Source organism: Diceros bicornis, chromosome 3 (genome assembly GCF_020826845.1).
Source record: "Diceros bicornis minor isolate mBicDic1 chromosome 3, mDicBic1.mat.cur, whole genome shotgun sequence".
Taxonomy (NCBI): Eukaryota; Metazoa; Chordata; class Mammalia; order Perissodactyla; family Rhinocerotidae; genus Diceros; species Diceros bicornis.
The window spans coordinates 57,094,502-57,118,159 of NC_080742.1; the positions used below are offsets into that span (position 1 = coordinate 57,094,502).

The 23,658-nt window shown below is 35.3% G+C and overlaps 1 protein-coding gene across 2 annotated transcripts in view; it reads left to right on the plus strand.

Moving 5' to 3' along the window:
- BBS9 (Bardet-Biedl syndrome 9) overlaps window positions 1-23,658 on the plus strand; it is a 433,858-nt gene that overhangs the window by 154,282 nt on the left and 255,918 nt on the right. For both annotated transcript variants that reach the window (XM_058528025.1, XM_058528034.1), the window contains exon 10: window positions 19,308-19,489. In XM_058528025.1, the coding sequence (XP_058384008.1) occupies window positions 19,308-19,489 (182 nt within the window). The remainder of the gene's footprint in view (window positions 1-19,307; window positions 19,490-23,658) is intronic.

The following is a 23,658-nucleotide window of genomic DNA, read 5'->3' on the forward strand; positions in this document are numbered from 1 at the left end:
AGTCTGTCCTTTTCGGGCTGCTTTTAAGATTTTTCTTACTTTGATTTGCAGCAGTTTTACTATGATAGGCTTACTGTTATGAATTTATTCACAAGTTGCTTCTTTCCAAAGCACTTATTTTAAGAGGACTCCAAAGGTTGGGGTGCTAATTAATTGTTATTTTTTAAAAAGAAAATTAATAAAAGAAACCAGTAGATAATGAGGGTTGATGTTGTAAACAGGTTGCTCTTTTTACGTATTCCTTTTTAACATTGTTCCCTTTTTATCCCCCAGCTTTATTGAGGTATAATTGACAAATAAAATTGTATATATTTAAGGTGTACAATGTGATGGTTTGATATACATATACATTGTGAAATGATTACTACAATCAAACTCATTAACACATCAGTTGCTTCACAGAGTTGCCATTTGTGTGTGTGTGTGTGTTAACATTGCTTCTTAACAGAAGAATGATGGTAGTGCAGGAAGTCAGGACAGGTCAGAGAGAATCTAACAAGATTCCCTCTTTCCCTTATCTAATGCCAGGAAAAGAGAAGAAGAGAATGAAAAGGTTGATTCCCCCCCTTTATCCAGAACACGAGGAAGGAAGATAGAAGAGAGGCAGTTAATTGTTAGGGATCTTATTGCTTATTACAGTATAGTATAGACTTGTTGGCATTTTCTTTTATCTTTGTCACTTCATGATGAAATAATGCATTTTGAAGGGACAAATGCTTTTTTTTTTGTGAGGAAGATCAGCTCTGAGCTAACATCCATGCCAATCCTCCTCTTTTTGCTGAAGAAGACTGGCCCTGGGCTAACATCTGTACCCATCTTCCTCTACTTGATATGGGGTGCCGCCACAGCATGGCCTGACAAGCGGTGCCTCGGTGCGTGCCCGGGATCTGAACCTGGGCCGCCAGCAGCAGAGCGTGTGCATTTAACCACTACGCCACGGGCCGGCCCCCAACAAATGCTTTTTAATGAAAAGCATTATATCAATTCAGAAGCATTATAAAAGTAAAGGGTCTTGAAAATGGTGGAAGATTGTTTATTGTAAAAGATAAATTATTTTATCCCATGAGTGTCAATATATAGTGAAGGCCATCATGCTACTGAAACATTTTTCCTTCCATACACCAAATTCACTTTATATTAGCATCAATGAAGACTCCCATAGTCAATCCTGTTACCCAGGGCAAGAAAATATAGAAAAAGGAAAGCAAGGAATTTTAGGATTTAAAATGTAAGAGTCTTTTTAAAATCACTAAACTGTATTGGAGCAAAAATGATGAAATGTTTTTCTTTTGATAGTAATCTGAAAAAGTTTGTGTACTAAATCTTGTAACCCAGATATTTGAGTTATTGCATTGCTATTGCATGATAGAAAGTATCTGAAGCATTTTGATTTCTTGAAAAGTTGTGTTGTGAAAAATTTGTTTTGTAAGAATAGACGTACAAAAAACATATGCCATTGTTATTACCTAGAATCCAATAAAAGATAGCCTTTGCAAATTATTAGCACATGTATGTAGGAGTTGCTTTCACAGTTAGGTTATTTTAGATACCAGAGTAATTTGTTTCATATTTTAAGCATTGAAATACCCCTTCAAATTCAGTATGCCTGTGACTCTAGCATGATATATAATAGAAATAGCACAAAATAACATATTTCAGCAAGTAATTGAAATAGCAAATTATATGGGCAATCTATTGAAGAAATAATGATATTTGCAGGGACATTGTATGAGTCTTCCCAAAGAGCAGAGTCTTCCCAAAAAGCTACTAAATTCGAGACTTATGTCTTTATATCACATAATTAAAAAGAGCAAGAACACAAAGCAATTTGATTGAATGACAGGCAATTCATTGATGATCACCATATAGTATAATTTTCAACTTTCAACTTGTAACTTATATTTGCTTTTAAAATATCACTTAACTGTGTACATGTAGTAACAAAATTAGGATTCTTTTTTTCTTTTTATGGTCTGTGTTTATTGGATTTTAAGTGATGGCAAAATTCTAAAGTCATTTGAACCCTAAGGGAATTTACAGTCTGTAGTATTAGTCATAGCAGAAGTAATTAGTAACCACAAAGAAGGCCATTCTCACTTCCTACTTAGGAGGGCACGTGCCTTGTGTGGTCTATTACTATTGATGGCTTATCATAGGCCAAACTAGGATTTTAAAAAATTTCCTTAGTAGTACTGAAATGTGTTTAAAAAATTGGCTATCAGTTCAGAAGTACAGTCTTTCCTTATGTATTGCATTTTTTTTGGTATATTTGTTACCAGTGATTCCTCAGTTGTAGGGGCCGATAGACGTTGAGGAATATTTTGCTTTTATAACTTAAAGATGTTACTAACTTAAACTAAGGTCCCATGGATTTAGATGATTTGTTTATTGTTAAATGTGATTGCAAATAAGTAAGTTCTGTAGGCCTTCAAAAAGACAGATTTGTGCCATAATGAAACCATTTCATTTGCTATTCATAATTTGCTATTCAAATTATATTGTATTTTTTTTGCAATATTGTAAGTTTATACCCTGCGAAAATGAAGATCTAAAACAAAGCACTTGCTAAGTATTGTTAGCAGGTCTGCAAAATGGCCTCAATCACTGAATGAAGAAAAAGTCAAAAGCTAGGTAGTAATGAAGTACACGTAGTCATTGGAGTATATGTGTGTAGGGAGGTGGGAATAGAAGATATACAAGTGAATAAATGTCATCTGCTAACTGGTAAAAGTTAGGTTGGTAGGATATTGTTGGTTGGTTGTTCTCAGCAGCTCAGGCAGCTAGCTGACTGTATGCCTCACAAAGACCACATTGACCCCGAAGACCACGAGGACCACATGCAGCATCCACTGAGAAACACGGAGTCAAGTTAGGAAGGATTGGAGTTGGAGGATGCAGTTCATCACAGAGCCCTCTGGTCTTCTTAGAGAAGAAAGTAAGGTCAGAATAAAGGGATAAGCTGCCCAAAGAGAAGTGTGAAAGCAAATTTAGAGATTGATTTGTCAAGATTAGACTAAACTTGCAGGCAGGAGTAAAAGTAGGTGAGAAAATAGACATTAGTGAGTTTCTGAAATTCTTTGTTTTAACTGGATTGTGCTAAAGAATTATTATTGCTAAAGTGTCTGAACATAAGATTTGGTTATTCACTAAAGGTCTGAAGTTTGGTACCTTGAGTTTATAGAGTCATAGGAAAACACCATCATCACAATTGTGAACCTAGGAATTGTCCTTCCCTCCTGAACTTTGTGCCATACTGCTTATCCATCTCAAACAGTTGACAGTCTCCCTAAATTATGGTGGCAGTTTTCAAAAGATGAATAGTTCTCTCCTTGGTATTTTGAAAATGCAAAGCCAAATCACTACTTTATGAGAAATATTTTAAAAATAGACTTTATACTTATTGTGTCCTTAATCCTGACATAGTTTCTATGGGGGAAATCAGAATACTCCATCTCTGACCTATAGCCTGTTAGGAGACACCAACCATGCATTTTTAAAGCAACATAAAAGTAAGCATTATATTAGTTGGTACAGATTATATATAAGTATCAGTTGCTTTTTTGGCACAGTGGAAAGAATATGTGCTTTGGAATCAGAGAGAGCTTGGTCCATTTACTAGTTATGAAACCTCGTGCTAATCTTGTCACTTCTCTGAGCCTGAATTTCCTCATCTGCAAAATGAAGGTGACAATAATGAGGGCTTAGACTTTTGATTCTTAGTTTTGGTGATCTTAGAATCACTGGAGCAGGGGGTCTTAAACACTCTTGTCTAGGCACCAGAAGGACCAGGTATAGGTGTTTTTTTAGAAGATCCCCAGGTGATTCTAATGTACTGCTAGAATTGAGAATCCCTAGCCTAGACCAAGGCAATGGTGAATGATTCCAAGAAGTTTAAGGACTTAGAATCATAATAGAGTTGAGCTAGAAGGGCATTAGATCATCTGGTGTAACTGCTTCATTTTGCAAATGAGGAAACTCAGAAGCAAGTAAGTAATTTGATTTGGTGACTTTTTATAAAGGCATGAAGTAGAGAAAGAATTATGGTCATTATTTGGAATGTGGTGAGCAGGTTAATTGTAGTGATATTGAAAGAGATGGGAAGGATGGAGAAGGGACTAGTTTTATGAAAAAGAAAAGTTTAGTTTTCAGTATATTGAATATAAGGTGACCGAGGTACACAGAGGGAAATCAATCTGTGCACAAATCCTTTTTAAACTGGAAAGCCTTACTTAAATGTGAGTGCTCACAGCATTCAAGATCTGTCAGTCTGGCCCATTTGCATTTTAGACTCATCCCTCACTCCCTATAGGCTCCTCACATACCTGCCTTGTTTACTGCATGACATGTTAGAAAGCTGCCTTGATTTTTCTCCTCAAAAATGTCTATATATTAACATCTTAGTGGCTTAAAAATAGTGGCCATTATTTTTCCCACTGACATTCTTCTATTCAATAGAATGTTAATCTAAGTAGTAAGAAATAAACTTTACCCCATGGGACATATTAAAAGCTATTTTCATTTTGAGAGAGAAGTAATGTGGCCCAGAAACATTTGCATTTTTTTCTGAATTAACTCTTATGCAAAAAAAGGTTTCTTGCCATGCTTTAGCCATACTGCACCTGCAATGACATGTGACTGTGTACCTCTAAACCTCTGCTCCTGCTGCTTCTCCCCCTGAAATACCTTTTCTCTGTTCATCTCTTTTTGTTTAAATTCTACTTGTTTTTCAAATCCTCCATGAAACCTTTCTTGGTTTCACTAGATTAACATTTTATAATGTCCTTTTCTATGTTACTACTGAACTTGGTTCGTCCGTTATATTACTTAGCACATAGTGTCTTGTGTTATCTAGAATGGGATATAGGCACATATCTTCCATAGTGACTGGAGACGGGCCACACCTCTGTAACCTTTTATCACACGTAATGCACTGCTACTTTAAAAATATTATTTTTAACACAGGGTCGTGTAGCTGCACAGTGAGTGCCTATTGAATGAGTGAATGGGAGGGGCATGATCAATGCTGTCAAATACCACATAGAAATGGAAGGAAATTTGTTTTTCCTCCATTGAGATTTTTCAATGGCTTCTTATTGTTTGTGGAGTAAATTCCACAATTCTTTGCAAGATATTGAAAGCCTTTGCATACCTTTAATTTTTATCACCAACCACTTTTCCATCTGAATCCTCTTGGGGAGAGATAGACTTTCTGACTGATAGAAACTGATATATCTTAATACTTATGCTCATGCTGTTCCACTTCTCTGGAATGACCCCCCCAGCCTTAAAACCTATGCAGATCATGCCTTTCCTTCTAGGTCCAATTTGAGTCTTACTTTACCTGCTTATTTTTTCTCCGTAGCACCTATCACCTTTGAATGTACTATATATTTATTTCTTTTGTTCATTGCTTTTTTTCTCTCCTTACTAGAATGTAAAGTCCTAGAGGACAGAGATTTTTGTGTGATTTCTTCACTGATATTCTCACTCTGAGAACTATGCCTGGCACATCTTTGATACTCAAAAGATATTTGTTAAATGAATGGTTCTGACCTTAGTAAAACACTTTTCCTGAATGTCCTATACTCTGCTGTGTGTGTGCGTGCACACGCGCGCGCGCGCGTGTGTGTGTAGTGTCCTTCATGGAGAACACTTTGCTGGAATGCCCTGCTCCTTCTCTTATCCAATTCCTGCTTGTGTTTTCTCCTTCAGGAAGCGTTCTCTCCCCTCACTATCTGATTTTGATGTTCTTTCACTTTGTTTCTATTAGCTCCTTTGCTTACATCTATCATCCATCAGAGCATGCCTCATACATTCTTGTTTGATTTACATATCTGTATGGCCCGCTGTACTTTAAGTTTTTTGAGGAAAATGACCAATGTAACCTGCCTGTCTATCTTTAACATCTAGAAAGGTGCCTGAATACAGTAGGTGCTAAAGAAATACATGTTTTTCAATAATGAAAGAAGTTAGAATTGAGTCAAATCCTTATAAACATATTTTGCTTCCCCAGTACAAAATAGGCACTTCTAGAAGTTATATCATTTTTTTTTCTGGTTAGCAATTTACTTGTTTAGTCTGTGAAAATAATTAGATTTAGTTCTCTTGTGTTGATTTTCTAGTAAGTCTAATAAGGGTTAGTTTTGAAAGAACAGGCTAACCTCTGAGTTCTTGATGCTTAGAAATTTCTTTACTACAAAAGGTATTTTGTTCAGTCTCCCCACTACAACCTCTGTAATTTCTGCAATTTGCTGTGACAACTTCTTTTTGCAGCATGCTTGCTGCTTTGATATCTTTAGAAGCTGGCCTTGGCTCCCCCGCTTTACTTGTCCTTTTCTTGGGCATTCTAATTACCACGTCTCTCCCATTAAATAATCCAGCTTTTGATTATCGAGGCTAATTGTGGATAGCAATAATAACTGAAAACCATTTACACAAACCTCAAATTGCACCTTAAAAAATTGTTTTAAATTTTCCGTTCTTGGGAAGTCAGCATGGAATGGTGGGCAAAAAAATACCTCACTGTGAATCAGGAAACTTAGATTCTATGCTTGATTTTTCCTGACTTCCAGATTTTTGTACTTAGTAAGAGCTATGTATGTCAAAAATGTGTTGATATGAAGCTTTGCCTGAAAGATAGTCATGCAGGAAAGGAGAAACAAGGCATAACTATTTTAAAAAATTGCAAAAGTAACTCCTCAACGCATACGTGCTAAAAACACACAGGTGGTTTGCTTAATGCCTGACTTAATTCCGGTAAGGGCTTAATACTTTAAAAAATTATAGCACGGAATCATGTCTTCTTTCATGCCTTAGGGAAGGACTCCAACATCTAGTTTATTTATGGAAAGATTCGTTGCCTTGAACTTCTACTTTAGACAACTTTCTTCTTTTCCTTGGAAGAGAATATATTTGCATACTGGCTTTCTTGGCATTTATACATTCAAGGCTCAGTGCCAGGTTTGAGCTACCACCTGCATACTCTATCTTCCCACTACTTTTGGCATTGCCTTATTATGTGATGATTAGAAGGAATAAGGAAGGGATATTAGATAACTGTAAATGAAGTTGGGTATATTCTATATTGGTCTCAAGGGTTCCATTTGAAGTATTATGGGCAATTACAGAGGTCTTCTACATTTACTTAGTCTGTAATTATTGATTGGTATGTGGAATGTTGTGGTGTTTTTGTATTTGCTTTTAAATAAGTATTATAGATAAAGATGAATTTAGAGTGAATTCTTTTGGAAAATTTCATGTAGATGAAGTCATTGTGGCTGGCATTGAGGGATGCAAATTCAGTGTCACATAATCCCTGCCCTGAGGGAGTTTACAGCCTGATCAAAGGTGACAAACATGCACAAATTAATAAAAATGCTATATCATTTTATAGGTTCTATTATAGAAGTATTATTTAGTGGGTATAGTAAAGTTTTTTTTTTTTTGAAGGTAATAAGATTGGCTGTGGAAGAGATAATTTTTAAAAGAGGAATGGGTGTTTGCAAGGTTGATTGTGTCAATTTGCTTTGCCGTGTAACAAACCATCTCAAAACGTAGTGTCTTAAAACAACAACTATTTATTTAGGTCGTGATTCTTTGGGTTGTCAGTTTTGGGCTGGGCTTAGCTGGGTGATCCTTCTGCTCTGTGCTTGTGTTCTTTATATGCTTGTGTATTGGTTTCCTGGGACTGCTGTAACAAATTACGGCAAACTTGGTACCTTAAAACAGCAGAAATTTATTCTCTCACAGTTCTGGAGGACAAAGTCCAAAATCAAGGTGTGAACAGGACTGGTTCCCTCTGGAGGCTCTGAGGGAGAATCTATTCTGTGCCTCTCTCCCAGCTTCTGGTAGCTTCTGGCAATCCTTGGTGTTCCTTGGCTTGAAGACTCATCACTCCAATGTCTCTCTGCCTCTGTCTTTACCTGGCCTTCTCCTCTGTGTTTCTCTGTGTCTTCTCTGTTTTTGTCGCTTATAAAGATGCACATAATTGAATTTACAGCCCAACCTAAATCAGGGTGATCTCATCGTTCTCTTAGCCAAAGCAAGACACAAATCCAGTCCAGATACAAGGGTTGGAGGAATAGACTCAACCCTTGATAAGAGGAACTGTAAAGTCACAGTGCAAGAGCTGTGGATACGTAGAGGGAGAAAATTTTGGCCATCTTTGCAGTCTACCACACTGATAAAGAGAAATGGGCAGGATGGAGGAGAGGGTTGAATGGGAGTGGGGATTGGGGAGAGAATATTTATGGCATAAATGTAAAGCTAAAATGTTAGGCAGGCCCCAGGTCATGTCAGGGTAGATTTTATACATTATCTCTGTAGGTGGTGTGTTGGTGGTGTCATTTTGTATATATTTGTGTATGTGTGTATACATTTTATTTGCTGTGTTTTTTACCCCCCAAATTTTTGTATTATGGAAAAGTTCAAATATATATAAAGTAATTGGATAGCATAATGAACTCCCTTGTACCCAGTGCTCAGTTTCAGCAATTATCAATGTCCTGGCATGCTTGCTTTTTCTACACCTCCACTTATCCTATTTTTTATTCATTTTTTTTAAGGTAAAATTTATATACATGGGAAGGCAAAACCTTAATTGTACAGTTTTGACTAATTGGTATACCTGTGTAACTCATAGCTTTCTCAAGTTATAGAACAGTCCCATCACCAGAAATTTTCCTTGTGCCCCTTTCCAGTTAATAATCCCCTTCTCCCCTGCTCCCAGGTAACCACTGTTCATTTTTTATGAATTTATGGATTTATGTTGCCTATTCTAGAACTTATATAAATGGAATCACACAATATGTACTTTTGATGTTTGTCTTGTTTTGTTCAGCATAATATTTTTCAACATTCATTTTTGTTGTTGCATGTAGCAGTGGTTATTTTTTGTTGCTTAATCGTGTTCCATTCAATGAATATACCGTAATTTGTTTATCCTGTCTTGTTTATAAGCATTTTTATGGACATATGTTTTTAATTATCTGAGATAAATAACTAGGAGTAAAATTGCTAGATCAAAGGGTTGGTATATGTTTAATCTTATGAGAAACGGCCAAATCTTTATGCAAAGTAGTTAAGCCATTTTACATTCCCACCAGCAATATAATGAGAGTTCTGGTTGCTCCACATCCTCTCCAACATTTAGCACTGACAATCTTTTATTTATTTATTATTTTATTGAGGTCATATTGGCTTATAAAATTGTGTTAATTTCAGGTGTACATTATTATATTTCAGTTTCTGTGTAGACTGCGTTGTGTTCACCACCAATAGTCTAGTTTTTGTCTGTCACCATACATATGTGCCCCTTTGCCCCTTTCACCTTATCCCCACCCCCTTCTTCTCTGTAACCACCAATTTATTCTCCTTATCTATGTGTTTGTTTATCTTCCACGTATGAGTAAAATCATATGGTATTTGTCTTTCTCTGTCTGACTTATTTCACTTAGCATAATACCCTCAAAGTTCATCCATGTTGTCACAAATGGCAGAATTTTGTCTTTATTATTTAAAAAAAATTTTTTTTTTCGTGAGGAAGATTAGCCCTAAGCTGACATCTGTTGCTAATCCTCCTCTTTTGGCTGAGGAAGATTGGCCCTGGGCCAACATCCGTGCCCATATTCCTCTACTTTATATGTGGGACGCCCGCCACAGCATGGCTTGATAAGCACTGTGCAAGTCTGTGCCCGGGATCCGAACCTGCGACCGGCAGGCCACTGAAGCAGAGCACACGAATTTAAGCACTATGCCACTGGGCCAGCCCCAGGATTTTGTCTTTTTTTTATGGCTGAGTAGTATTCCGTTGTGTATATATATATATATGTATACCACATCTTCTTTATCCATTCATCCATTGATGGGCGCTTGGGTTGCTTCCACGTCTTGGCTATTGTGAATAATGCTGCAGTGAACATAGGGTTGCATATATCTTTTTGAATTATTGATTTCATGTTCTTTGGATAAATACCCAGTAGTGGAATAGCTGGATCATATGGTATTTCTATTTTTAATTTTTTGAGGGATCTCCATATTGCTTTCCATAGTGGCTGCATCAATTTACATTCCCACCAGCAGTGTATGAGGGTTCCCTTTTCTCCACATCCTCTCCAACACTTATTATTTCTTGTCTTGTTAATTATTGCCATTCTGATAGGTGTAAGGTGATATCTCATTGTAGTTTTGATTTGCATTTCCCTAATAATTAGTGATGTTGAACATCTTTTCAGGTGCCTGTTAGCCATCTGTATATCTTCTTTGGAAAAATGTCTGTTCATATCCTCTATCCATTTTTTTATTGGCTTGTTCATTTTTTTTTTGTTATTGAGTTGTATGAGTCTTTATATATTTTAGAAATTAACCCCTTGTTGGATATATGATTTGCAAATATTTTATCCCAATTGGTGGATTGTCTTTTCATTTTGTTGTTGGTTTCCTTTGCTATGCAGAAGGTATTTAGTCTGATGAGTCCCATTTATTTATTTTTTCTTTTGTTTCACTTGCCTGAGTAGATGTGGTATTTGAAAAGGTACCACTAAGACCAATGTCAAAGAGTGTACTGTTTATATTTTCTTCTAGGGCTTTTATGGTTTCAAGTCTTACATTCAAGTCTTTAATCCATTTTGAGTTAATTTTTGTGTGTGGTGTAAGATTATGGTCTACTTTCATTCTTTTGCATGTGGCTGTCCAGTTTTCCCAAGACCATTTATTGAAGATACTTTCCTTTCTCCACTGTAGCTTGTTAGCTTGTTTGTCAAAGATTAGCTGTCCATAGATGTGTGGTGCTGTCAGTCATTTTAATTTAGACATTCTAATTTATATGTGGTGGTACCTAATTGTGATTTAAATTTGCATTTCCCTGATGACTAATGATGTTGAACATTTTTTTGTTGACTTATTAGCCATTTTTATACTTTACTCTGTGAAGTGTCTGTTCAAGTCTTTTACCCAGGTAAAAACTTTTTTTCATCTTTTTTGTCATTTGTTATAGTAGTTCTTTATATGCAGAGGACATATAAAGTCTTTTGTCAGAAATTTGTTTTTATGTATTTTCTCCCACTTTTTGGCTTGCCTACTCATTTTCTTAACAGTGACTTTTGATGAGAAGTTTTGAAGTTTGAAGAAGTCTAATTTATCATTTTTCTTTTATGATTTTTGCTTTCCACATCCTAAGACATCTTTGTCTATCCTAGGTCATGAGGATACTGTCTTCAGTTTTCTTCAAATAGCTTTATAGGTTTAGCTCTTATATTTAGGTCAACAATCCATTTCAAATTAATTTTTTTGTATACTGTGGGGTTTATTTTTTTCCATATGGATATCCAATTGTTCCAACGTCATTTGTTAAAAGACTTTACTTTCCCCATTGAATTGCTTTGGCATCTTTGTTGAAAATCACTTGACTGTATGAATGTGGGTTTGTTTCTGGAGTCTCTATTCTGTTCCATTGATCTATTTATTCTCATGCCAATACCAGACTGTCTTGATTTATAGTGTGTCTTGAAGTCAGTTTATGAAAGCCCTCCATCTCTAGTCTTCTTTTTTCAAGATTGTTTTGCCATTCTAGGTTTTTTTGCATTTCCATAGAAATGTGGAAATCAGCTCGTCAGTTTCTACCAAAAAAAAAGGCTTCTGGGATTTTCATTTGGATTGTATCGCATTTATAGATCATTTTGGTGAGAATCAACTTTGTTAACAATATTGAGTCTTTTAGGGTACATTTCTTTAAAGCATATTTCTGCTCATGTCACTCACCAGCTCAAAAGCCTTCACTGGTTCCACAATTACATACAGTAAAGCCTAAGATATTTAGATGGCTTTATTCCCAATAGTCTCTTTCTTCTTTTTTTTTAATCCACCACATGTTGTATCCAGGCTTCTTGTTTTTTCTCATACGGAGTCTAAACTTTTCTCTGTTTATGCTTTTATTCTCTCATGTCCTCCACACCTACTCTCCAAATCCAAAAGGCTCAAATATTATGGATATTTATGTTATAATGTAATACATTATAAATTAACAGTAAGAAGATTTTAAAAAATAGATTATCATGGGGGTGGATCACTTAAAATTTATATAACTTTGTAATCGGAGCACCAAAAAAGTAAACAAAACAAAACCAAAACCACCAAACAAACAAAAAAGAAAAAACTAAACCCTAATAAAATCATAATAAAAAGGACTCTACTTTTAAATAGAAAGGTGAAAGTAACTTGAAGGAAGCGTCAAGGAGACAAGAGCAAAATACACACTGATCCTAAGAACCATGTAAGAAGCACTTTCAATCCAGGACACATACGTACACTGGGCCACAAAGAACGGGGGAATGATGGGGCATTGTATACAGTCATGAACTGTATTTTCCTGCTGCTACTTGGAGGTTCAAAACATTCAGGTATTGAGAAACACTGAGTACGAACCAACTTCAAAGTTCTATTGACATCATTTCCTTGCTTACTTAGCACGTATGAATTAATTCAGGTTTCAGAAACAATCATTGAAGAACATATTGTATTTCTTTGTCCAGCTTAAGCTTTTATTTTGACCATTAAAATTTCCCTGATCCCCCCGGCTAGAAATGACATTCCTACTTCTGAATACGAAAGTACTTTATACTTGTCTTATGACACTTATGTCTTCTACCCCATGTTATACTTATCAAGGTGCGTGTCTTATTCTTTTCCAGGGCTAGAATCTCTTTGAACTAATTTCTGAATTTTAATTTATCTGTGTATGCTGTATAGCACTTCAGATGGTATCCTGCATAACAGGTGTTTGAAAATATTTGATGAATGAATGATTGAGTGAATGAAATATAGTGGAGAAATGAGAGGTGAATAGTAAATAAAAAAGAGATTAGAACAAAATTGTGCATCCCTGCTTTTGTTTTCTGATTCCAGATTAGTATGGTAAAGGCACTAAAGAATCCAAAGCTGGTTTAAGTATAAGAGCAATTACAATTTGAGGTATTTCCAACGTGAAAATTATTTCTCTTTTGTTTAAGACATAACTTGTCTTCACAAGAACTAACCAGAAAGCCAGAATCAATCCCTGTTAGATTCTGTAGATATTTGCTAATCTACTTTATAACTCAGATAATTTTAACAATTGATAAGTCTCATCAAAAGAGATTTTAATTTTTTTCTAAATGTATAAAGTTGGAACCTGCTGACAATAGCAGCTTCTAAATGGCTCTCAAATATGCCTTGACTCCTGAATTCCAAACAGGTGTGTCAGCTAATTTTATCTCAATGTGAGGAAATGGCCATAATCATTTTGTATTTAACTTTGTAGAAGAGAGGCAAATACCATTCATGTGACATTTTATCTAGAATTGGTCTCTTCTTTTCCTTTTCTCTTTTATTTTCCATATTTGGTTCTTGAATACTTAGGCATTGTACTTAAAAAAATAATGAAAAAAAAACCCTTCTGTAGTCTATTTAAAATACAATTCAGTTAAATGTAAAATCATTCTGTTCCTTAGCATTTTGTATTTTCTGAATACATAGTCTACTTTAAAAAAAAATTATTTTGTATGACGAGTCATTAATTGCCTTCTAAGGGCAGCTATCTGGTAGCGGGAAGTTTCAGATCTGAAGCTAGAAAGCCTGCAGCTTTCTGCAGTTTTGCTTATTATCTCCTGGTAACCATAATCTGTTATTTTCTCTTCTCTGCGTTTCATTCTTTTTTTTTTTTGGTAAAGTGGAGGCAATACCTTTTCCTCATAAGGTTATTGAGGAGGGGATTAAATGAGATAATGTGATTATACCTCCTAAATATTTTTGTTCTATCCCCTTCTCTCCATTCCCATCATCCTTACCTGGGCCACCACCTTTCCTCACCTGGAGTTACTGTCTTAACCCCACCCAAAATAGTCTCTCCACATTGCAATCAGGAGAGATCTTTGTCAAAGATGAATTTGATCATGTTACTCCTCACTCCTATACTTAAAAACTTTTTGTGACTTCCTATTGCTTGAAGATAAAATTCACAATTTTTAAGAGTCTACGAAAGCCTGTATGATTTAACTCTATGTAATTTCTTGGCCCCTCTTGACCTAATCTTGCTCTGAACTTTCTTTGTTCTAGCCACTCTGGGCTTCTTTATTTCACTGAATGTTTAATATAGGTCCCTGTCTTGGAAGTACAAAAGACTGCAGGAGTGAAAGGTTTGACTTGGAGGGGAGGAGCCAAAATCAGGAACTCAGTTGTAGCCTTGTTCAGCTTTAGATTTCTGTTGACTTTCCAAGTGGAGATATCAAGTGGGCTACTGGATGTACATGGCTGGACTTGGGAGAGAAGTCTGTCTGGAGATATAAACATTGGAGCTGGCATAAAAAAGGTACTTCAAGTCCTGAGACTGATTGAGTTCACCAAGGCAAGTCCTCTGCCTTTGGTTGGTCCATTTTGTTTTTCATCTCTGAGGATCTACTTGTAGGTCAGGATCCAGCTTCTGAGTCCTCTGTCCTGTGTAGCCTTGTTCTGGTCTCTCATGCACGGTCACTGCTCTCTCTTTCTATAGTGCTATAGCATCTGCCATTTTATATTGCAATTGCTATTTTTTAAAAAAATAAGTTTCCCTTTACAACTAGACCACAGTTTTTTATGGAGCAAGTAGTTTATTTGCCTTTGTAGTTTCTGTTGTATAGCAGATGTTCAATAAACATTTCTTGGATCAGTGATGATGAAGTGACTCAAAATATGTTCAAGTGACCAAGTCCATCCTGATGGGGCTGAGGAAGGGCCCCTGCACTGAGTCTGCCTGATGTGCTTAGAGGGATGTGCCTTTAAATCATATGCTTCTTACTGAGGCAGAATAAAAGTTAGGTGCAATAAAGAGTATTTAAGTTTTTAAGATTTCTTTAATATCTATGTATAGTAATAAAACCCAGACTTTGACAGTTTGATAACTTAAAATATTTCTATTTTGCATAAAATACAGCTGGACAAGAGATCACTAAATTCAATGCATGTTCTTTTCATTTGTTTTTAAAACTATTGTTCATTTGGTTTATTGTATTAGCAAGTGAAAGAAACTATTCCTTTTCTATCTCTTGTGAGCTGTATTTCAAATACTTTCAAGTTGCACGTTTTGTAGATTGGCCTTGTCAGAAAAAGAGAACTAGATAAAAGTTTTAATTCCACAGATTATTTAACCTCTAATTGCTGATTCAAATTCAGGCTCTGGGGATGGAAAATGGAACATTTTTTTTCTTAAAAAAAGAAAATAGTTTTCTTTTTAATTTTATTTTTTAACTATAAAACATGATAAAAATTGCTCATAATCATAACCAGAGATAGTAACCATTCTATTAGCATTTAGGTAATTTTTTTTCTAATCTGCATTTTATATACCTGTATTTTTATAAAATTAGAATGCAATGTATATGCAGTATTATAATTTCCTTTTACACTTAATAGTTCTTTGTCTGTTTTTTCTGATAGCAGATATTTTGTAAGACATGATTTTTAATGGCTTCTAAGCATTCTATTATAGATGTACTGTGATTTAAAAAAATATTTCCCATTTTCCTTATCATTTGGGCTGTTTCTAAATTTCCTTAATAACTGTGGAAGTAGATTACTGTGTGAAAGGCAATGAGCGTTTTTAAGGCTTTTGATATATATTTCTAAAATGTTACCTAAAAGGGTTTTTAACAAATTTACATTTCCATTGAAAGTGTATGATAGTTTCTATCTCCATGTATCTTCTCTAACAACAGGATTGATTGTTAAATACAATTTTTGCTAGTTTGGTATATTAAATAATCAAATACAGCTCTTTAAAAATCATTTTAAAAACAAGTTTCTTTGATTTTTGAATTTTTTTTTCTATTTATTGAATATGTTTGAATTGTACCTTTGACCTTTTTATTTTGGGATACAATCTTATTTTCATTGATTTGTAAGAGTTCTTTACATATTAGATGAAACATATAAAATTGTTTTTCTATGTCAAAAACACTTGAATATCCCCAGCTTCCTATGGTTCAACTTAAATTACGTATTTTATGTTGCTTGCCAATGTTTTCCCAGTTTGTTTGTCTTTTGTTCTTTTTACCATGTTGTTTTTTAAAGGATATAACAAGTTTAGCAATTTTTTGTGGTTTAACCTAGAGATCCTTTCCTTTGTAGTTTTCTCTATTGCTTTCTTGCAGCAAAAGTGCTTTCCATCCCACAGGCAGATAAATATTTTTATAGTTTCATATTTTTAAACTTAACTTTTAAAGTCCATCTGGAATTTTGTTTGAATGTATTGTTAAGGCAGGGATCTGTTTACTGAGTGATGAAACAATTACTTTCAGATTCCTGAGCAAACTCTATTGTTTAATTTCATGCCCCATTGCTAAAATCACAAAATTATTATGTCTTAGGAATATAACATCTTTGACCTTGATTCTTCATAAAATACATTATTCTGGTGCCTTGGGTTAGCTGATGTGCTTTAAGGAACAGTAATAATCTAGAGACCTTAATTTTGGCAATGCTAACTCTACTTTAAAGATGTAAGCAATAGGGTACACAATACTTGATTTACTTGCTGGCTTCTTCCAGCATAAAATTCTGTCATTCACAGAACCTTACACGTTAACTCACATGGACAATATTTTTAAATGAAATGTTCTTTAAGTAGAAAGATTTTTAAAAATCTCGATTGTGTTTTTCTTTTCCTCTTTATACTTAAATTGGGCTTAACTTTAGGAACAATATATATCTTTTAGAAATTTTCCTTTGCATTAAGATACCAAGTGATGACATTTCTTATTTATTGAGCAGTGCTATAGCCTGAGTCAAAGTGCCTGTCCCATCATAGGTATTTTGGACAGAAATTCCAAAGATTTATTCTTGAATTTTTAGAGCTTGTCTTAGTGTTCCTATGGAATAAAACCTGCAATGTTAAATGAATTCATCTCTAGTCTAAATTTCTGTTTGATCTAAATTACATGCCATGGCTCTGATGCTATGGATAAGAAAAAAGTAAATTGCTTAAGTTTATAATTTATTGTCAAGACATTCTGGTGACATTTGGTAAGTTCTTTCAGTGAGGGAAGACCCTGGCTCCTCCCTTTTACATTTGGACACCTCAAGCACCAGGAAAGAATTTTTTTTTTTGAGAGTCTGAAGAAATATATGTATATAGTACTATTCAAACTCTTCCTATCCGAAGTCAGAAACTTAATAGGTTCAGATATATTTTTAGATAATTCCCTTGTGTCTAAATTATTGCTATTTGCTGTCTAAAACAATGGAATGAAACTGATTCAATAATAAGCTATCCAACTCAAAGACCAAATAAATTTGGATAGTGAAGGATACTTGTATTGGGTCGTGTTAGGTTTCCTATATTATGGGCCACTCAAAGGGTGAAGATGAAATGGAAATACTCTTCTGGATTCAAAGAACCGATGATCCCAACATTCTCTGAGAAGCCAGCCAAAGATCTGCCCTTTAGTATCCTAGAGTTTCTTGAGGACTCACTGGGTTCCCAGACCTTGGTGGGGCTGGGTGGAATGGGGAACAGACTACAATCACAACTCAGAGGGGACAGAGCTTTACCCTCGTCAAATGGTCTTGTCAGAGCTGTAAGTTAGGATTTCCATGACCGCTAGGTGGCTTCAGTTGCCTGCAAAGAAAGGGTCAAGCCCAGAGGTACTATGGGTCACTTTTCACACTTTATTTTAGGAAAATAATTTCATTTTGGGAGTACTTATTTTCTGAGCTAGATTGACAGAACCAACTTATAAAACTTCAAGACCTTTGAGATCATCTAGTCTCATCTCGTTTTAGAGATAAAGAACATTTAGGAAGACTTCCCTAAGTTGACTCAGCTGTATAGGGGCAAAGTCAGAGCTAGAACCCAAGTCCCCTGACTCCTAGTCTAGATCTTTAGCTGTTGGATCAGTGATATCAATCTATTTTTTATTTCTCTGAAGTCGTACCACAGGGTTATGTGGTACTGACTGTGCCTAAGCCCTGGAGAAAGTGTGTTAGGAATGTTGTGTTGAAGGCAGTGGATGCTGGTGGCCACCTTATGGGAAGGATTGAGCAATGATAGGTATCTACTGTCAACCAAGTTGAGCTTTTAGATTAATGAGCTGACCACTTGCCATGACCCAAAATTGGGGAGTTTTGAAAATTCTTATTCATTCTGAATAAGGACTAGATCCTTATATGCCCTATATCCTTTTCTTCAGATAAATAGCACCATTTTTTTCAAGTTCTTTTCTCTCTCACATTTTCTGTTATTTTTGATTAATATTTAATCTTTAGGACAGGGTTGGAAATCCCCCCCCCTTTTTAAATCAAAGGCCACTAGAAAACATAACAAACAAAAACAAATGAACAAATTCATTATGTATCAGCTCAAAATGACTTATGACAATGTTGAATTTTTTTTCTCCTGGGAAAGCTAGGGAGGAAGCAAATAGTGTTTATCTCAATTACTTTTTATAGCAAGTTCAGTAAAACATACAAGTTTTATTTTTAAAAATGGTATGCTAAAATTATCTATAATATATATTATGGCTAGTTTTTAGAGTAAAGCAGAGATAAGGAAAAGAGAAGGAGGAGTGAAAAGATGGGGAGGAAAAGAGATAATCAGGATGAATGATGGAGAAAGAGCTACTAAATGAGAAAATGGAAAACTTATATCGAAGAGTGAAGGGAAAGAGTGAACATACCAGAGAGCTACTTGAGTAGGCGTGTGTGTGAAGGAAGCCATGGTGGGTGGACCTGAGGAAAGAGGGCAAACATGGGTCCCAAAGGTAGAGAGAAGGAAAAGCAAAAGAGTGGGGTGCACATTTCTCTTCAAGGCTTCCCAGGGCTTACTCTGCTAACCTTCTTCGCCATTCCCCTGGATTGTCCTGTCTTTGATCCTGTGCCTCAACCTTGGTCTTCCCCAGGCAGCAGCCCAGCTCTTGATCCATTGTAGCTCTGCAAGTGTTGTTCACATGCTTATTATGAATCTGCTAAGTGGTTGCTAGAGTGAAGATTAAATGATACAGTGCTTGAAAAGCTCTTAGAGCAGGATTTGCCATGTAGTTAGGTCCCCCAAAATGGCAGCTATTGTAACAATTATTAAGGTTTTTTTTTTCCTCCTGTAATGAATCATAACATTGGGAGTACTTCTATAAATATAAATGATGTTGGAAACATTTGAGTTAAGTCTTTGGTATAAAACTTTAGAAATAGATATGTAGTCATTTTCTTAATGGTATGTTAAAGCTGAATTGAATAAAAATGTAGTTGGTCAAGCCAAAATGCACTGAAAATTTTAATTATGTCTCATTTTCTCTTCCTTATTGTAGTGATTTAAAGGGAGTGATTGTTACTCTGAGTGATGATGGTCACTTGCAGTGTTCATACCTGGGGACAGATCCTTCTTTATTCCAAGCTCCAAAAGTTGAATCTAGAGAACTAAACTATGACGAACTTGATATAGAATTGAAAGAACTTCAGAAAATCATCAAAGATGTTAACAAATCACAAGGTATCTCATTTGCAACTTTTTGTTATTTGATTTTAGTATTCATTGTAAAATTCATATTATTTTATTTATGGGTAATGTTTTGTATGTATTAGTTAATTACCCCCCCAAGCTTAATTAAAGTCATATTTGTAAAAACAGTGTTGCTCTTTAGCACACAGTCTTTGTCCTTAATTTATATTTTATAGCTTCTGAAAAATATGTCCTATTTAAGGTAATGCTTTTGTTAGTGTGTTTCAGGGACAGTACTATTAGTTTTTTTCTGTAAACTTGAAGAAAGGAACAAGTACTTCTTGGGCTAGTGATTTCAGGCCTTGAGAAGAACATTAAATTTTAGAATGGTCATTTATTAACTTGTAATATCCCTGAAAAAATTTTAGTTGCTTCTTTTAAAAGAAGCCATAGCAATGCGTAAGTTACCACTTTGTCACTAAAAATGTAGTTATTTGCAGCTTAGTGATGTAATTTATGTTTGTAGTTAATTAGCCGTCCAAACGGAGTATAGCCTGCGGTATGCTGATTTCTAATGACTCAGAGGCTGATGATATTTTCAGTTCCTCAGTTTTGAATAACTCAATATTATCTTACTTTGGGATTCACAAGGGTATAATTTTATTGTAAATTAAAAGGAGAAACAAAACACCAATCCTGCAGTTTGAGTTGGACATGTGAAAAGCATTACTTCAAGTTCTCTTCTCAGGGTCAGGTAAAAGTATTTTTTTAATGAGAAAAAATATGGACTATTCTCACATAAAAGTAATGTTAAAACAAGTAGGAATAATAAAAGAAGCAGAGCATCAAAAGCCAACCAAAACAACAGAGCCAATCTTAATCCTGGTCCAGTCACTTTACTAGATTTATGTATTTTTGAGTCTATGTTACCAAGAAAGATTCAGAGGAATTTAGGTAATATATTTAAAAAATATGAATATTAAAATAAAATTATTATACTTTGGCTTCACACATTCTCTTAGAAAGTTTTGAAAGTAAACCAGTGAAACTCAGGTCTTTTAAGTACCTCCAATTACTCAAAAAGCTATTTGTTGTCAATACCTCCCTGTCAAATAAAGAATGGTTAAAATTGGATGTGTCATATCAGAATATACCATTTTCCATTTTGTGTTTTTGGGATTAATTTAATTATAAATCTCATTTTGTCATTTAAAAATGTAATTGGGAAACAGTGGCATATATATGAAACATGAAATTTCCAGAGTTCGTTAAATAAACTTAATGTGGCTTTTCACTCCAAATTTTGTGTCTTGAGATTTTTGCCCTTTCCATAAACAATGTGCTAATGACATTTTGATTAGCACTTTATTGTGTAAAACATTTCTCAGAAAAATCTCTTACAACTAAAAGTTATTTTTTGGTGGCCATAGTGATGCCCTTGGGTGAAAAGGGTTAGGCTGTTTTACTTGTCATTACCTTGATCCTTCTGTGTATCTTGAAATAACTGCTAATTAAGCTAGGGAAGTACCCATTGACTTGGGTGCAGAGTTCATTATTTATATAACCTGAAATTTTAGTTAATATTTGAAGTCCGCTGCCCCTTCTATGCCACTATCATTTGGTTTTATTCCTAAAAAAGAAACAAAGAGAAACTTTTAAAAAAGATAGACTTTTAAAGTATTTCATTATTAGATATAGAAAAAGATTTAGTATTCTCTACCCTTATAAAATCGTGGTATACTTGTTTATTAAAATACCTGTAATTATGTAAATGCTTCAAATCATTTCATTACAGAAGATTCTGAAAGTTAAAACTCTGAACTTTTTGATGACCTCATTATTCATTTAAATGCCACTTATTTTAGTACAGAGACTTTAACTTGCAAAAAAAAGTTAACAGTCTTGTGGGTTATGTTCAGTACTTAAAGCTTTTTTTATTTCTTCAAAGCAAGAGTTACAGCAAAATTTAAAGCCAATTTAAAGAGTACATTTTGTTGTACACATGGTGTATATTATCTGCTGTAATAAAAGTGTTTTTGAAGCTGATTTTATGTGTGTAAGTTATATGAGGAATGTATGTTGTAAGCATGAAATTATAGTAATAATTTCTGTATGGCTCATGGATTTTGAGGCTTTTCATACTCAACTCATTAGCGTGAATCCTGCCTAGCATTTCTGTTACCAGTAGTCAACAACATTTGTCAGTAGGTGCTTTCAAAGATAGAATTTCCTTGTGATTTAGACAATTGATCATGTTCTCTACTTGGAGTGGGTGTGTAGGAATGAGTACGATATCAAGATAGGTTCCCACACAGTGTGTCTTCAGGAAGGATAAGAGAGCAGTAAGACATGGGCATATAAATGATAGTCTACACTCCATTTGAAATATGTCTAGGATAACTAAGTTGACTACCATTGAGTACTAGAAACATTTGTGCTTGGTGACCTTGTTGGAAGGTGTGTTGTCTAGGATTATGTCTGGCTGCATATAACAGAATACCCAAATAAGGTGGCTTAAACAAAGCAGAAGTTTATTTCTTTCTCATGGAAAAGAAGTCCAGCAGTGGACAGTCCAGGGTTGGTTTGGCAGTTCCACTGTCGTCAGGGACTCTGATTCCTTCTCTCCCAGGGCCATCTATTGGTCCAAGATAGCTTCTGGAACTCCTGCCTTCACATCTGCAAGCTGTCAGCCCCCTTAAGGATCTTTCCTGGAAGCCACACCCTGAGCAGCTTCTACTCACGTCTCACTGGCCACTCCAAGCTGCAAAAAAGACTGGGAAATTTTGTGTTTTAGCTGAGCACTTTGTTGCTTAGAATAAAATTGGGCTTCTTTTAGTAAAGAAGAACTGAAGAATGGTTATTGAGTGGACAATGGGCAGCCTTTTGTATTCTCTCTAAGTAAGTTATAGAAATTCCTGTTCTAAATAGTGCAGTATTGGTGGGAATGCCTGATGGCAACTGTAGGCAGTTCTTCTCTTTGTGAGACAGCCGATTCATGTGGCATCATCCAAGTGCTTTCCATATTTTCAGTTAGTCATCCTCAGTGTGTGTGGGATGTTTCCTCTCAGGGTCGCAGGGTGATTGCAGCAGTTCCAGGCATTATGTGCAAATATGATATCCAGGGAAGAAGAGAGAGATTTCTCCCAAGTCTCCTCTTTTATTAGGGAGGAATAGCTTTTCCAGAAGCATGTGCCAGCCCTCTCCACTCCCAACTTCCCTTACATCCCATCTGCCAGGATTAAGCCCCATGCTCATGCCTAAAACAACAAATAGTCAAGGGAACGGAATTACCATGATTGGATTTGACCAATCCAATGACTTTGAGAAGAAGGAGAATGCCTCAACAGAGTTGGGGCTCTGCCACAAAGAAGGAGGGGGGAAGAACGAATGTTAGGTGGGCAGCCGGTAGTCTGTCATATATATATATCTGCATATATACCCACATATATGTGCATAAATATTATTTATGTTTCTTATTTATTTAGGATCTCTGTCACTTGTTCATAATATCTCATTATGCACTATAAATATTTTTTTAATTCTGAAATTTTAGGTTGTGACAATAACATGGATATGGGAAAATAATTCAAACAGTACTAAAAGAGTAAACCCCAGATCCTAGTTCCACTAGATTATTTAAAGGTAACCTTTATCAAGAGTTTTTGTGTATTCTTTAAGAAAATTTTCATTTGTAATTATTTTTACACAAATATGTGCATATTAGACACATTGTACTACATCTTGCTTTTTTTTTTTTTTTTTATTAATCAGCCAATCTTGGAATTCTTTTCATATCAGTGTAGAAAGATGAACGGCACTCTTTTTTTTTTTGAGGAAGGTTGGCCCTATGCTAACATCTGTTGCCAATCTTCCTCTTTTTCTTTTTCTCCCCAAAGCCCCAGTACATAGTTGTGTATCATAGTTATAGAGTTGTAGCTCTTCTATGTGGGACGCTGCCTCAGGATGGCTGGATGAGTGCTGAGTAGGTCCGTGCCCAGGATCTGAACCGGCAAATCCCAGCCGCCGAAGCGGAAAGCGTGAACTTAACAGCTATGCCGCCAGGCCGGCCCCATGGATGGCACTCTTACATACAGCTTTGAACCTTGGACCATTGCGCAGTATGGATATACCATAATTTAGTTAACCATTTCCCTGTTCATGGAAATATAGATTTAGATTGTTTTCGTTTTTGTTTTTGGTAACTTCCAGCAGCAGAGAAC